Source organism: Alternaria ethzedia (assembly GCF_023757985.1).
Source record: "Alternaria ethzedia strain BMP 0044 chromosome Unknown scaffold_4, whole genome shotgun sequence".
NCBI classification, from domain to species: Eukaryota; Fungi; Ascomycota; class Dothideomycetes; order Pleosporales; family Pleosporaceae; genus Alternaria; species Alternaria ethzedia.
The window spans coordinates 379800-393530 of NW_026056197.1; the positions used below are offsets into that span (position 1 = coordinate 379800).

A 13731-nucleotide genomic window follows, 5' to 3' on the forward strand; every position below is an offset into this window, starting at 1 on the left:
ACATCTCTCAGTCATGTCTTCCTCATCTGCAGCACTAGATGACATGACGACGTCCCTATCTGCGATAAAATTAAACCTTACAGTCTCATCCCCTCCGAGTCAACCCGCCCAATCTTCCTTCGAAAAGCTTCCCCTAGAAGTCCGGCAGCAAATCTACCGATACCTCTTCAACAAACGCGACCCCGATTCGCTGTCGGTCGGTGTCCGCCTCTGCTACCGCCGCACCTTTCAAGCACTCCAATCATCCGCGCGGCCCATCCTCTGGAGTCTCATGAGGACAAGCCGCCAAATCTCACAAGAGGTGCGCACTTACTTCTTCGGCTTCTACTGCTTCAATCTCATACCCGCACACGGGAAATACGGCTACCAGAGTCTCCTCACGACCTTTTGGCTGAAGATTGGGGCACATAACCTTTCTCTTATACGGAAGCTTTCGCTGCCGTTGTACTCTATCCGTTTATTCGACGAAAGAAACGGTCTGGTGGAGCAGTCTAGATTATGGTTTGCGTCGAACCTTCTAGCGAAATTCCCGGCGCTTACCCATCTCAACCTGGGCTTGCTTGTGCTAGAGTGTCTACCACGCGATCACTTGATCTTCTCAAAAACGCTACCAACGGCTGAGGAGATGAAAGCCATGAAAGAGTGGGAATGGAGTGGTATCGAAACAAACATACCTTTGCGAGAGTGCTTCGAGGAGATGGGCGGCGCTATACAGGGGAAGAACGTAGAGGTTGGGATATACTGGTGAGTGGTCTATGGTTTATGGAAAAAGTTCAGCAACGTGTTCTTACTGACGTGCAATGTAGGTCAGACTTGCTTCACGTGGAATTACTGCGGGAGCGTAAATGGCAAACGTTTGAACGACTTGAGGCAGTCTATAAAGAGAGGCTGATGGTGATACTGCGGAAGTGGCTTAAAGCGAAGCCAGTGCAGAGCAAAGGGCCACTTCGAGGCTTTCGAAGGGTTGGTGATCAATCTTCTCGTATTTATGACATTGCGGATAACTACCATTGAGCCACTAGGTAGAGGATAAGTTGGCAGGTAGTATGGAAGATGGGAAGATCACACAAGGAAGCATTACGTGAGTCAATGTTCTTGAAAGCGGTTCAAACCCTTTCGTAACCTATGTGCTGTGAGAAAGGTAATCATTAAAACACTTTTGCCGCTTCGCATAAACAAATTGGGAGCTGAAAAAGGCCATCGCAAATCTTCCGTAACAGCCCAGCGACTGGGGGTTTGGAACGCTTTAGCTAGGAAGGTAATGAAACTTTCAAGTCTGATGCTCGTGGCGAACCAGCAGACATCAGGATCGAACGGGAAAACAGCAAAAGAAAGCCAAAATCGTGAAGAAAGGTGATATCCGAAAACGACCAGTGTCTGGACTGACGCATGACTTTCTGCTCGCCATGAAAAACAAAGTCGATGGTCTTAATGACGGATCAAGGCCATACGTGCGGACGTTCTGACGTTTGGTGTTTGCGACTTCTCCCATCCGAGATGTACCTTTGCGCAATCTAGATATTCAAGTTAGCAACTATAACAAAGAAGCGATAACATGTTTACCCACTGATGAGAGCATCATGTACGCTCATACCACGTCTCCTTGTACTCCTCATCCGTAACCTCGTTATAGTCATAGCTGATTGTTTTCGTAGACTTGAACCCTGCAGGTTCCATGACTCGTTGGTCTACCTCGTGCGACCTCGGAGCATAACAGAACCATAACTTCACCTTCTTGATTCCTTGCCGGCTGTTTAACAGAGACTTTAAAGCCTCGAGGTCGGCGGTTGATCTCCCTAGAGTCCAGTATATGCTCTGTATGGCATTCGCCTGATATGGCTGCAGCAAGTTCATCCATTCCTCGAGGTTCAAGGTAGATTGCGCGGCTGTACTTTCGAACATGTTGTTTTGGAAAGGCAGTAAACAGGTTTCATGGTGTAATTGGCGGCAGGTTTGCGAAAGAGCTATCTCCTCACTCCAATAAAAGCCATAAGTGTCGAGATAGCGTGCTTTCCCACACCGCTGTGTGTCTCGCAGTCTGTATACCGTTCCTCCCATAACGTAGTTATAGACCTGATTTCGGATCTCAGCTGGAAGGCGAAGGAAGGGCGAACTGCTATTGTGTTGAGCGCTGGCGCTGAATAACATCTCGTCAGCTACTTACGGACATCGCGACGATCTGGAAACACTTACATAGCTGCCAGGCGTGCTAGACGTAATTTTTTATTCCTCCATATGGCAAGGCGGGAAACTCCGCTCTTTTGAACACGGCTTGCCGCCTTGAGTACAGGAGCCTTTGGATCGCGTTTCTCTATATCCGGAGGCGCCATGATGTGGTGTAGGAGTAGTGACCTTGAAATTGATAGAAAGGCCTTTTTATGGTCAACCAGCGCTCGGCCTCACGGTAGCGTTTGGTATGTGGTGAGAGATGGGCAGCAACTGTGAAGGTAAAGGTGAAGATAAAAGTGGACGAAGTAGGTAAGTATTACAACTGTTTTCAAGTTGTGCATGCTGGTGAGTTCAGGGTAAAAGGCATCTGAATAGCTGGACGTACATTGCAGATGTTGGACATGATATCGACGCACCAAAGTCGAAGTAGCTGAACATTGACATCAGAACACGAGCACGCGTCAATGATAACGGCTTGCTGATGGAGTCCGCCGTGGTCGAATTCAATCCTGATATGTCATCTAGGTCACTTGCCGATAAATAAGTTCCAGTCACAAGATGCTCCAACAAAGACCCTGCCCGATCAGGGCTCCAAATAAAGCACTTCACCGAAGTGACAAATTAACACTCTGGACTGCTTCCTTCGACACTGTCGTACTTGCTTCTCAGACCATGCTACCACAATCACCTCTACCTGTGATTCCAACATCTCCTATACCATCCAACCTCCTTCAATCTAGTCCCCCAGAAGCTCACTTCCACATGACTGGCGAGACCGCAGAGCCCATCCCCTAACCCCCGAAAGACAAGCCACCTAGTAAACGCGTCTCGGAGCGTGCGAATGGCGCGGATAATCTCTCGAACTCCTATGCGGATGGCCAGAACGCGTGGATCGCTTGCTTGAACTTCGTCTCGGCCTGGACTTTGATCTCGACTTTGATGAGTGCGATTGTGAGCGTAAACGTGAGTGCGATGACGATTTGCCGCTAAAGCAGGCGAGCAACGCCACGAGGGCGCTTGTGATACAAATGGTTGCGGTTGGGAGGGTGGATCTAGTGTATGTGGATGGATCTGTTCGTTTGGAGAAGGAACGATTGTCTCAAGATGAGAGTTTGGATGTTGACTTTGTGACCGCCAGATTCATGGATCGTTACTTCCTCTTATACACCACATGATGTGCAGTGCGACAATTCACCTTGGACGTCACTTCCTCCCCGCTAAGTACTGATGACACGCGCTGAACCATACTTTTCAATAGTCGAGGCCCCTAGGTCCGAGTTACCAGGTCGATTGTTAACTTCAGACCCGCGATATCCGGACCCTGCATATGTTTTATCGCTTGGCTGTGCCTGGCGTCCGGATGCTGGCATCAACATGATTGGTGGATGGACTAGCAAAATCTGTGGCGCATGTTCAGAGTGACGTTCGCTGTGTATTTCATGGACAGGATCAACATGTGTTTAATACATTCGTAGATTCGCAAATCTTGTAAGAACATTATATCTTTACAAACCACTAAGCACGCTCTGTACCCCAATAGTTCCAACATCATCTCTCCTAGCAATGAACCCTTTCAGCTCCTGCGCATCCTGTCCACCCGCAGCCCTGAGTCTATCCCTCAGCGCCTCAGGCCCGATGATGAACAACGTACTGACATCCGTCAGTACATCCATGGCACCAGGTTCCAGCTCATCACCCGTAGGCCATGCTCTCACGAGCTCAACATAGCGGTTCATGTCTTTAGATACACTGAGACCACCGACTTGTGAGATGGTGAACTTGAGTAAGTGGGATAGAACGAGGGATCGCAGGCCGCGAGCGAGTTCGGCGAGGAAAAGGGAAAGGTTGCGGCCGGAGAGAGCAGCGGAGGCTTGAGAGGCGACGCGGGTTAGGAACGCGGAGACATCGCGGCAAGCTTGTGTCTCGGTTGTTACCATCAGGTCGTCTTCTTTGGGCCGGAAGTCGGTCTTCTTTTGCTGGGACAGACATCTGCTCACCCAGTTGAGAGATGCTGTGAGTGTGAGATTGAGGATGTTGGATAGTTTAGATTCAAGGGTTGACGTCGTGCTGTTCGCGGACTTCTCGATGTCGCGGCGAATGGTGAGGTTGGGTGTGCAAAGGGGGAGGACGATGGTTGTAGTGGTTTGTTGGAGAAGATGTAGAATTGTGGTGATGGCGTGTAGCGACGGGAAGTGGGCGAGATCAGGAGCTGTCTTGGAGTTCTCTTGGGAAACGGCATGGTCTTGTGCACTGTTTTAGTGTTAGTAAGGTTGCGTAATCCAAGCAGATATGACTTACGCGTCTAGTGCCGTCTCCAGATAGATCTCGCCCATCTGCCGTAGCAGTAAGTTCAGTAATATCTGCACGTCCTTCGGCGTCTCATTACCAGGCGACAGCTCAAGTCCACGCCCAACACCTTCTGCCAGCCACTTGAGCATACGCTTAGCGACTGGTAGCGATAGCCTGCCATCTTCATCAGTCACTTCAATGTCTTTCTTCTCTTGTTGGTCTTCTTTCAAGCCAGCAATGCGGAGCAGCGTTGCTTTTTGACTAGCGGGCAACTCGGTGCTTTCAAGGCGTTCCATATACTTATCACGAGCGGATGCAGCCAACTCCTTGCCTCGCTGGGCCAGCGATCCAAAGTACGAGGTTGGCATCTTGCTACGTCGCGAGTGGTAGATGGTGAATTTGAGCAATAGCGAAGAGTAAAGCTCCTCCAGGTTCTTCTTTTCGCGCTCGATGTACTTCTCTCCGATAAAGTAGGAGGAGAAGAGCTCTTCCAGCTGCTGATCAAGGGTAGCTGCGACCGCCGAAGTAGCAGGCTCTGGGTGCTCTGTCAACCCATGTGATTTTAGATCGTCCACCAACTGCGTGATGTAGCTCCTAGATGCCTGCAGTGAGCGCAGGAATGCGAGTGAAGACAACTCTCCTGCTTTGTCGAGCACCATCTCCAACCGACTTTGTATCGACTGCTGGAAGATGCGCTCGAGAAACTTGATGAGCACCTCCTCGTAGTACGGGAATGCTCGTTTGATGATGGCGGACTCATCTTGAACGACAATCTTGACTTCGTCGATCAGAGACTGTAGTGTAGGCTCAACGCCCGGTGGTTCCGCATCAGGATCTTGAAGGCGGTCCCAAGTCTCCAAATCCGTCGCTAGGTCTTCGCCATTCAGTTGCATGCGGTCGATGAAGAAAGAATGCTGGTTGACGTATGTTCCAATGACACTAGCTCCGTCGTTGAAGCCCTTGAGCGCAATGGCACAGTCGCGCATGCCAGCGTAGTTTGGACGCGCATAGCATTCCTGAAACTTGCTGAGGAGATCCTGCTCCAGGTTCTCCAAGAACTTCTCGATGACCTCCTTCGTGTTGTGTCTCGACTGGTGCACCGTTCTCCTCTTCATGCCGTTTTGTACCTCTCCGTTGACTCGCTGGCTACCCTCCGGATCGAGACGCGTGCTGATGCGCAGCAGTTGGCGTGCAATCTCAGCGCACCGTACTATGTCGCCGTTCTTTCGCTGGTCCTCGAGGATCATGAGTTCGCCACGTTCGCTGACTTCTTGCCAGCATTCAATCAGGAATTTTGCGTCCAGAGCTCGCTTCCGCTGGCGATCGAGCTCTTCGAGTCGCTCTCCGATGCGCATGGCCACGTTACCCCCAGTATCGGACCCTCCCTCATCATTGCCGTTCAGCGAGCTGTCTAGCCTTTGGAACTTATCCATGGCCGTTTCCAACCGTCTCCCAAGCGATTCGACATTCTGGTTGTGTTGCAGCTCCGCACGGCGCACGGCTGTGGAGAGCTCAGTCTCCTTCTCTTCTAGGTCTTCAGAGAGACTGTTGAGCCGTGTGAGGGCGTGTTCGAAAGTGCGAATGAGCGGCTTGGGGTCGAATGTCTGCTGGCCGGCAGCGCCTCCGGAGCGTCGTGTCGCAGGTACGGCAATTTGGGAGAGATCTTCGATGAAGTCTTTGACAAGGAAGTCTTTGCTCTGTGAGAGTCAACAGAGGAAACCAAGCGGAAGCTGTACGGCTGCTTACGGTGAACTTCTCTAGGGTGAACTGCGGCGCGCGTATTGAATTCCTCGATGTCTGGTGGGTGAGTACCGACGAGCCATCGGAGCTGATGCGCTGCATGGTTGCAGAGGTGTGGGCAACTGCGCCTTGGGTGCTGGGTATCACTCGAGTCTACTATCACGGACGTCTATCGTAGCAGCCCAGCGCGCCAATGCCCCCGGTTGCCCTGGAGGTGCTGATTGAGCTGTCGCGGGGCATGAAATTGCCGGGTTTTGCTAAAGGATACGCCTCTTTCACTCCCGCATGGTATTAGGCGTAAATGTCTCCTGTTGCAGTGATTTGCATGTGGTGATGTAGCGTGTAACATGTCCGAGTCGCGACTGTGGCTTGTCGCACCCGTGGACACCCCACGCCTCGGTACCAGATCCGCACTCGCAGCAGCTCCAGCCGAACGAACAACGGGTGACCCCATGCACTATGATGCCACCAGTCCAGCCTGGGTAGGCCGTATACAAAGATGCAAAACAATGCGTTCCTTGTCTACAGCCTCACAGTACTTGCGAAAGCATCCGCGTAATGACGCCTCAGCGCATGGCGGAGCAGGCGGGATGCGCGTCTATACTTGGCTGTGCTCGGCAGGCACGGCGCCACACGTACTTCGTATGCACCAGCCTCACCGGGATATTTCATCATCTTACGTCTGCCAGACATGGCCAGCTAACGCGCGCATTGTTCCTCTCTTTTCTGTCATACTCCAACTACTTGACCCTGTTCCCACAAACGTTGCCTGTCCCGTTCATTTTGTTGTTCAACACCCTCCACACCGCCCGTAATGGCTACCACAGGCCTGACTCCCACGCAAGAGGCCGCTTTTAGACGAAGCAAGCAACTCTCCGTCCAGCAACGCGAAGAACTTCTGAAGCCCTTTCTCCCCTCCGAACCATCCGACAGCGAGACGCAGGCGCAGAAGAAGAAGGCCCTCCGCGACCGCCGCCAACGCGCAGCCCAACAGAACCGCAAGCCACTCGCAGGCCCCATTAAGACCTTCCTCCACCTCGCAATCTACCACGTCGTCGCTCTCTTGTTCAGCATCTTCTTCCGCTTCCGTCGCGCCTACCGACTTGTCAGGGGCAAGGTCGTCTCGCTGCTCAAGTACCACCACCGCACGCCGGAGTTCATCGCCCACGATGTCAAGGACCTCGAGAAGCTGCCAAAGCACCTCAGTGTGATAGTTGAATACCAAGAGGACGACGGAAGTCAGGGCACAGCTGGATTGGAAGGACTCGTGAACGATGTTTGCGAGATAGCAGCATGGGCAGCGAGTGCCGGCATACCCTTTCTGAGCGTCTACGAACGGACGGGTAGGTCTTTCACATTCTGGCCGTAGAGCTATGCTGACAAGAACGAATAGGTGTACTTAAGAACTACCTCCCCCAAACTCACGCCTCCATCTGGTCAACCCTAGAAGCCTACTTCGGACCCCATCGCAAGCCTACGCTCTCGCTCCGTGCACCGCACCTATCCTCCTACTCTCCTCCCAACACGCCTCCTCAGAGTGCAGACGACGATCTTAAGGGAGAAGAACGCCAGCATCTTACCGTCCTCCTCCTCTCCGAACACGACGGCCGCGACACCATCGTCGACCTGACGCGCACACTGGCCGAAATGGCCCAGAAGGGAGACGTACGACAAGAGCAGATCAACACGGACCTGATTGATGCGCAGTTGAACGACCACGTTTCGAGTGAGCCGGATCTTTTGATTTTGTTCAGTCCTACGGTGCAACTAAAGGGATACCCACCGTGGCAGCTGAGGTTGACGGAGATCTTGTAAGTTGACATACTTGAACCACTGAGTCTCTACTGACATACAATGCAGCCACCTACCAGACAACAAGGGTGTCAACTATCAGGTCTTCCTGCGAGCCCTGTATAACTTTGCAAAGGTTGAGATGCGCCTAGGGAGGTAGCAGCATCGCATCCTAGTCGACTCTCTTATTGTAACAATACCCAATTAGATTACTATTACCCATCGTCTCGTTGGCTTACCATGTCTTGGTACAATTCGAACGTCGGAATGTCAAGTGCAGCATAGCGCCATGTTTGATTAACCAATAACTGCATCGTCACCATCACATGTGCATATCACGTAATGAAGGAGCAGTCTTGGAGGTATCTCGAATGTCATGGTGGTGCTATCTACACCATATCTTCATGCCCGCTGTGACCGTTGTGTACGTCGTAGCCATCGAGAGTAAATGCACCTAACACCTTATTCATTGTAGGTCATCAAGTACATATCCGCCCCACGAAAGAACCCATGCAACCAAAACCCAGTTCGTTTACTTGAGAGGAATGAAACGGGAGGAGTGAGTGGCACCAATACCCGGCCTTCCGTGCTTGACGGGCCTGTATGAAATGGAGAACTCGGCGAGGTAGTGGCCGACCATCTCGGGCTTGATTTCGACCTGGTTGAACTCCTTTCCGGAGTAGACACCGATGACGGAGCCGATCATCTCGGGGACGACAATCATGTCACGGAGGTGGGTCTTGACGAGGTCGGGCTTCTCGTTGGGCTTGGCCTCCTCTGTTTTGTGTTAGCAATGACCCATCGGCTGAGCGGATGGTGGTGCGTACGCTTGGACTTCCTGAGCTTCTTGATGAGACCCATGGGCTTGCGCTTAAGACCACGGTTGAACCTGCGGCGGGCACGGGCGTGGACGAGGTCGCGGAGTTCCTCAGAGCCGAGGTCGAGGAGCCTGTGTATCGATCAGAATACCGCCACACCTGTGTATATTTCCAGCGCGTTCGAGGAGTCGCAGGGATCGGAAGACGTACTGGTCGAGGTCAACGCCGCGGTAAGAGAACTTGCGGAACGCCCTCTTGGCCTTAAGGGCTGTTGTGTTTGTTAGCCATGTCCATCACGTTGTGCGTCTACGTATCCAGGGAGAGCGGTGCGGGAGTGTGGGAAGGTCTGGTGCGGAGGGCAAGGGCGTACCAGCTGCGGCCTCGGGATCGTAGTCAGCGTCAGCCATGTTTGTGGTTGTCGAAGTGATGGGAGAACTTCGTTGGGTCGCGAGGGTAGTTGTCGGTCGTCAGTTCTCGATGGGCGATATTGAAATTAGAGCCCTGGAGGTGTAGCTGCCCCGTGCGCTAAGCGAGACCTTTTAGCGCCAGTCCAGACGGGCAGCTGCGATCATGCTATTCACCCAAGAACATCTAGAGAACATAATTGATGTGAACATGATTGTGACGATGAATTGTCGCTCCAAAATGTAACAAGCTACTACGTCCTGCCAAAAAGTTGCAGAATCTTGACAACACCCCCGCTTCACATAAGATGCATACAACGACTTCAAATACCTGATGACGCAGTGAGTTCACACGCGACTATTCTTCTCTAAGTCTAGATGATGATCCGAGGTCACTTCAATACTTCCCCAAGATCATAACATTCTCTGTTATGCTCATTCATGGTAGCTGTGGTATCTCTATACATCTCACTGTCGGTTCGCCAGTCGCGAGATTTGACATGACATGTTGTTGTAAGTAGATGAGAATGCGCCTTAGACTCCAACTGGGACCTGGTTTAATTGGAGACAACGCACCTTTAGTCAAAGATGGTCATGCCAAACAATCACAGTCACCATGCGGGATTGGTTGGGCATCACACGGCACTAGTACACTTGATGAATGTTTGAGGGTGCATGGCTTCATTCCGGGTATCTCAGCAGGCAATTAATCTAGTAATGCCGCAGTGTCCTTCTCCAAATCCCTTGTAGTGCTCGCTCGACACTCCCCAAATCGAACTCGTTGCGCATGATTCTCGTAATGGTCGAGAGATTTGCTGGATCATACATCGTGAAGAGGTGGTTGGCGACGCGCTTAGTCGAAGAGTCCGAAACCCATGTCGTCGTCAGACTCCTCCTTCTCTTCCTCCTTGGCGGCCTCGGGAGCGGCCTCAGCCTCAGCGGCACCGCCAGCGGCAGCAGCACCACCGGAAGCGGCAGCGCCACCGGCACCACCAGAGGGAACGGAAGCAAGCTTCTCGGAACCGGAGGCGATGAGCTCGTTGATGTCCTTGCCCTCGAGCTCGGAGATCAGCTTGTCGAGACGGTCGGAGTCAGCCTCGATACCGACGGACTCAAGGACGGCCTATTGCGTTGTTAGAACGTGGTATAGCGATTTGTGTTAGGTTGTCGTCTTACCTTGACATCAGCGGCGGAGGGGGAGGTGTTTCCACCGAGACCGAGGAGGAGGTATGCCGCAAGGTGCTTCATTGTGATTGTTGGGGTGGTTTGTCTGGAACAGGAGTTCAATCGATTTAACCTGCGCTTGTCAGTATTGCGCTGCTAGATGCGATTCCAAAGTAGTGCGTACCGTCGGGGCCGGAGACTGAAGCTACAAGTTCTTCTGTAGGTTGTCGTAGAAAAGAAAAGTTCGAAGTCCGCGAATATTGACTTCGGGTGGGATCTCGCTACCTGGGCTATGCCGCAATGCGACTAGCGCAAATCGCCCGCCTTGTCACGTGTCGTCGGGCTAGGCGCAAAGCCATGTATAAAAGCGACATGTCTGCGCCGCCGCCGACCGCTCATTCTCTGGCCGCTCCCCTCTTCAATCCACGACCGGTCCCGTGCGCCCATCCTCCTCCCCGCGCGCGTGATCAGTCACCGCCGACTATCGACACCGGCGAATCTCACCCGGAAAGCATGTACAACTTGTCCTCCAATCGATTTGACGACCGGTAGCCTGAGTCAAACGCTTATCAGTTGCCCATCATGAGCGTGAGTCCGGCGACTCCATCCCCACCAGCAGTCGTATGCTGACTGCATCATCTAGTCTCTCAAAGACATCATGTCTATAATCGACCGTACGGGCGCGAAGACGCAGGCGACGGTTTCGAAGCAAGGCCCGCCCGCCGGAGCCCCTAGGCCAGCGCCGCGACCGATCGGAGGGGCAAGTAGCGCCTCGCAAACCCCCCAGCTGAAGCGCAAGGCCTCAGGTCCAGTCGAGAGTACACAGGTCAAGATACAGCGGAAAGAGGCTGTCGGGGGATCAGCGCAGGCAAATGGTGCCGTGCGCGCCACCTCATCGCCTGCCACGTCGAAACCAGCTCCGTCCGCATCTACCACCGCCGTCCCGTATCGTGGCACTGCTGCACCAGCATCCTCAAAGCCGGCGAATCCCCCCGTGCGAAAACCTCTACAGTCGTCAAACGCACCCGCTGCCAAACCGAAGGCTGCAGCTCCTGCACCCAAGCCTGCGCCCGCCGCCACCACCTCAACACCCGCCTCGTCTGCCGCACCCAAGAAAGGATATCTCGCTATGCTTCAGAAGGCGAAAGAGAAGGACTCAACGAAGCCTATCGTCCCACCAATCAAGCATGAACCAACAAAGATCCTTACACGAAAAGAACGCTTGGCACTCAAGGCAGAAGCAAGTGCCGGCGCAAAGGGCAAGAAGCCCGTCGCTGGATTACCCTCAAGAACAACAGACCCGAAAGCCGATCCATCGAAAGACAAGAAGAAGGCTGTCGAAGTTGGTTATCAAGGCACAGCACGACCTGCCAAGAAGCCTGTTGAGGTTGGCTACAAGGGAACCGCCCGTCCAACAAGCGCACCTGCAACGTCTAGTCGAAACGGCACACCAGCCGTCAAGGCCAAACCGAACCCAGGCAAAGGACGATATGACGGCTACGCAGACTGGGACGAGCTCAGTGAGATGGAGGACGAAGAAGAAGATTATGCCTCTGACGCCTCTTCTGATATGGAAGGTGGTATCTGGGACGTAGAAGAAGAAGAACAGATAGCCCTCAAGGTTGCTAAGAAGGAAGACGCGGAGGCACTAGCGGAGGAAAATCGGTTGAAGCGTGAGAAAGAAGAACGTAAGAAGAAGTTGATGGCTATGGCTGCCAAGGCGAAGAAGAGGTTTTGAGGTTCTTCGGCGTTACGGTTTACGATCACACGGCATGGGGGCGTTTCATCTGCATTCTCGCGGTTGCATAGCCATGGAGCGGTTTCTTCTTTTTTCATGGCGCATTTACGGTTGTTGCATACCCGGAAGAACGATCATGGCTTCACAGTAAGCATCTCGCTGCAAGAGATTACAATGCAAGTAGTGTATATTTATAACGCCGTCGGCAATAATACCTTCAGGCTCCAACATATCACGGTACCCCTCTACTCCGTTCCAACCTTACCGCATGGACTGTGCTCTGTCTGTGTTGTCCCTTCCAAACCATCGACATCACCTTTGCCGAGGATCAACGTGTCCAGATATCACCATGGCCACGCACCGCTCTGCGATTGCATTGAAGCGAATGTTCAGCCAGCGCGTTCACAAACGCCCCTTTGTCACAACCGAGCACATGGAACTGCCAAACAGCCCAGCATGTATCCTCACCATCGAACACTCATGTTCTGATCTCCTGTCCAGTATCTCCGCCACCTAACTCCCAGTATCAGAACCACGACGATGCCATCCTTTCAGCGACTCAAACACCCATTCCGACGCCCTACTCATTATTACACGATCCATGAGCCGTCCCCTACACCGAGGCAGCTAGAAACACAACGCGAGAAGGAGAGGCAAAGGGCTCTCGACAAAATCGAAAATGACCTCGATGACGGACGTATTGGGCCCAGAAGTGGTGACTCGCCTGACGAACTTCCGGTGATCATCGATAGGGGTCCGTACCGAGGCCATATATACCCACGAGAGCAGCTCTTCTTCAACAGCATCATGCTAGCTTCGGACGTTGAACCAATATACGCTGGTCCACCAGGTGGAGAGCTTCGGCAGGAGGTGCATAGGACTCCAATCCGGCGTCCGAAAACACAAGCAGAGCAGAAGCTCCCTCCAAGACCCGTACCAAGTGAGTACTTGACGGCCTCACAGAACAGAGAAAACCTGAGGAGGTGGGAAGAGAAGAACAACAAGTCTGCTGCGGCTGGGCAAACACTGCATCCAAGGCCTGTACCGAGTGAGTATCTGACTTCCGCACAAAACGCAGAGAATCTTAGGCGATGGGAGGAGCGAAACGGCAGAACTCCTCCTGTTCGGCGGGCACAGGTTCCAGAGCGGCGACTTTCTCCCCCAAGACTACCAACTCCCCCGAGGGTGCCGATCACGCCAGGCACAAGTGAGTGGGATGGCTTCATGGACTTCCCTCCAGGTAATCATCAGTCCGGCGATCCTGGTGTACAGGCTACTGTGAATGAGTCGAGCGCATCACACAGCCTGCCGACAACGACAACCCCCGCAGCCCGACTGCACCCAACAGCGCCGCCTCGGTCTACTGTTGATTCGGTATTGCAGACGGATCCACCTGTCCCGCTAGTTCCAGCAGATTCTGTGAATATGCAAGCTCAAGCGGAACCTTCGACAGAACTGCCAGATCGTTCCTTAGGCCGGACCGAGCAGTCTGAACTACTAACATGGCTTACGGCGCTTAACAGTATCATTCGCAATGATGTTGTCGACCCGGCCACAAGGGCAAGGATCCGAGAAAGAGTGCCTCACGACTCTACCACTGTTGATTCTAGGAATGAAG

General features: G+C 52.9%; 6 protein-coding genes across 6 annotated transcripts; 3 read left to right on the forward strand and 3 right to left on the reverse strand.

Moving 5' to 3' along the window:
- Nucleotides 1–13: 13 nt before the first annotated feature.
- J4E87_002251 (uncharacterized protein) lies at nt 14–748 on the forward strand (the record flags this gene model as incomplete). Its single annotated transcript, XM_049373889.1, has 1 exon — nt 14–748. The coding sequence occupies one exon, from the start codon at nt 14–16 to the stop codon at nt 746–748; it is 735 nt and encodes a 244-aa protein (XP_049236029.1).
- A 2926-nt stretch (nt 749–3674) lies between these two features.
- J4E87_002252 (uncharacterized protein) lies at nt 3675–6300 on the reverse strand (the record flags this gene model as incomplete). The annotated part of the gene is made up of 3 exons (XM_049373890.1): nt 3675–4419; nt 4468–6155; nt 6205–6300. The coding sequence occupies 3 exons, from the start codon at nt 6298–6300 to the stop codon at nt 3675–3677; spliced, it is 2529 nt and encodes an 842-aa protein (XP_049236030.1).
- A 712-nt stretch (nt 6301–7012) lies between these two features.
- On the forward strand, nt 7013–8149 carry J4E87_002253 (uncharacterized protein; the record flags this gene model as incomplete). The annotated part of the gene is made up of 3 exons (XM_049373891.1): nt 7013–7541; nt 7592–8009; nt 8059–8149. 3 exons carry the CDS (start codon nt 7013–7015, stop codon nt 8147–8149), a joined length of 1038 nt encoding a protein of 345 aa, XP_049236031.1.
- Nucleotides 8150–8521: 372 nt separating this feature from the next.
- RPS15 (ribosomal protein S15) lies at nt 8522–9214 on the reverse strand (the record flags this gene model as incomplete). Its single annotated transcript, XM_049373892.1, has 4 exons — nt 8522–8766; nt 8817–8938; nt 9018–9075; nt 9178–9214. The coding sequence occupies 4 exons, from the start codon at nt 9212–9214 to the stop codon at nt 8522–8524; spliced, it is 462 nt and encodes a 153-aa protein (XP_049236032.1).
- Nucleotides 9215–10064: 850 nt separating this feature from the next.
- ALTA5 (60S acidic ribosomal protein P2) lies at nt 10065–10459 on the reverse strand (the record flags this gene model as incomplete). Its single annotated transcript, XM_049373893.1, has 2 exons — nt 10065–10334; nt 10388–10459. 2 exons carry the CDS (start codon nt 10457–10459, stop codon nt 10065–10067), a joined length of 342 nt encoding a protein of 113 aa, XP_049236033.1.
- Nucleotides 10460–10957: 498 nt separating this feature from the next.
- J4E87_002256 (uncharacterized protein) lies at nt 10958–12113 on the forward strand (the record flags this gene model as incomplete). Its single annotated transcript, XM_049373894.1, has 2 exons — nt 10958–10963; nt 11019–12113. The coding sequence occupies 2 exons, from the start codon at nt 10958–10960 to the stop codon at nt 12111–12113; spliced, it is 1101 nt and encodes a 366-aa protein (XP_049236034.1).
- Between the last annotated feature and the right edge of the window lie 1618 nt (nt 12114–13731).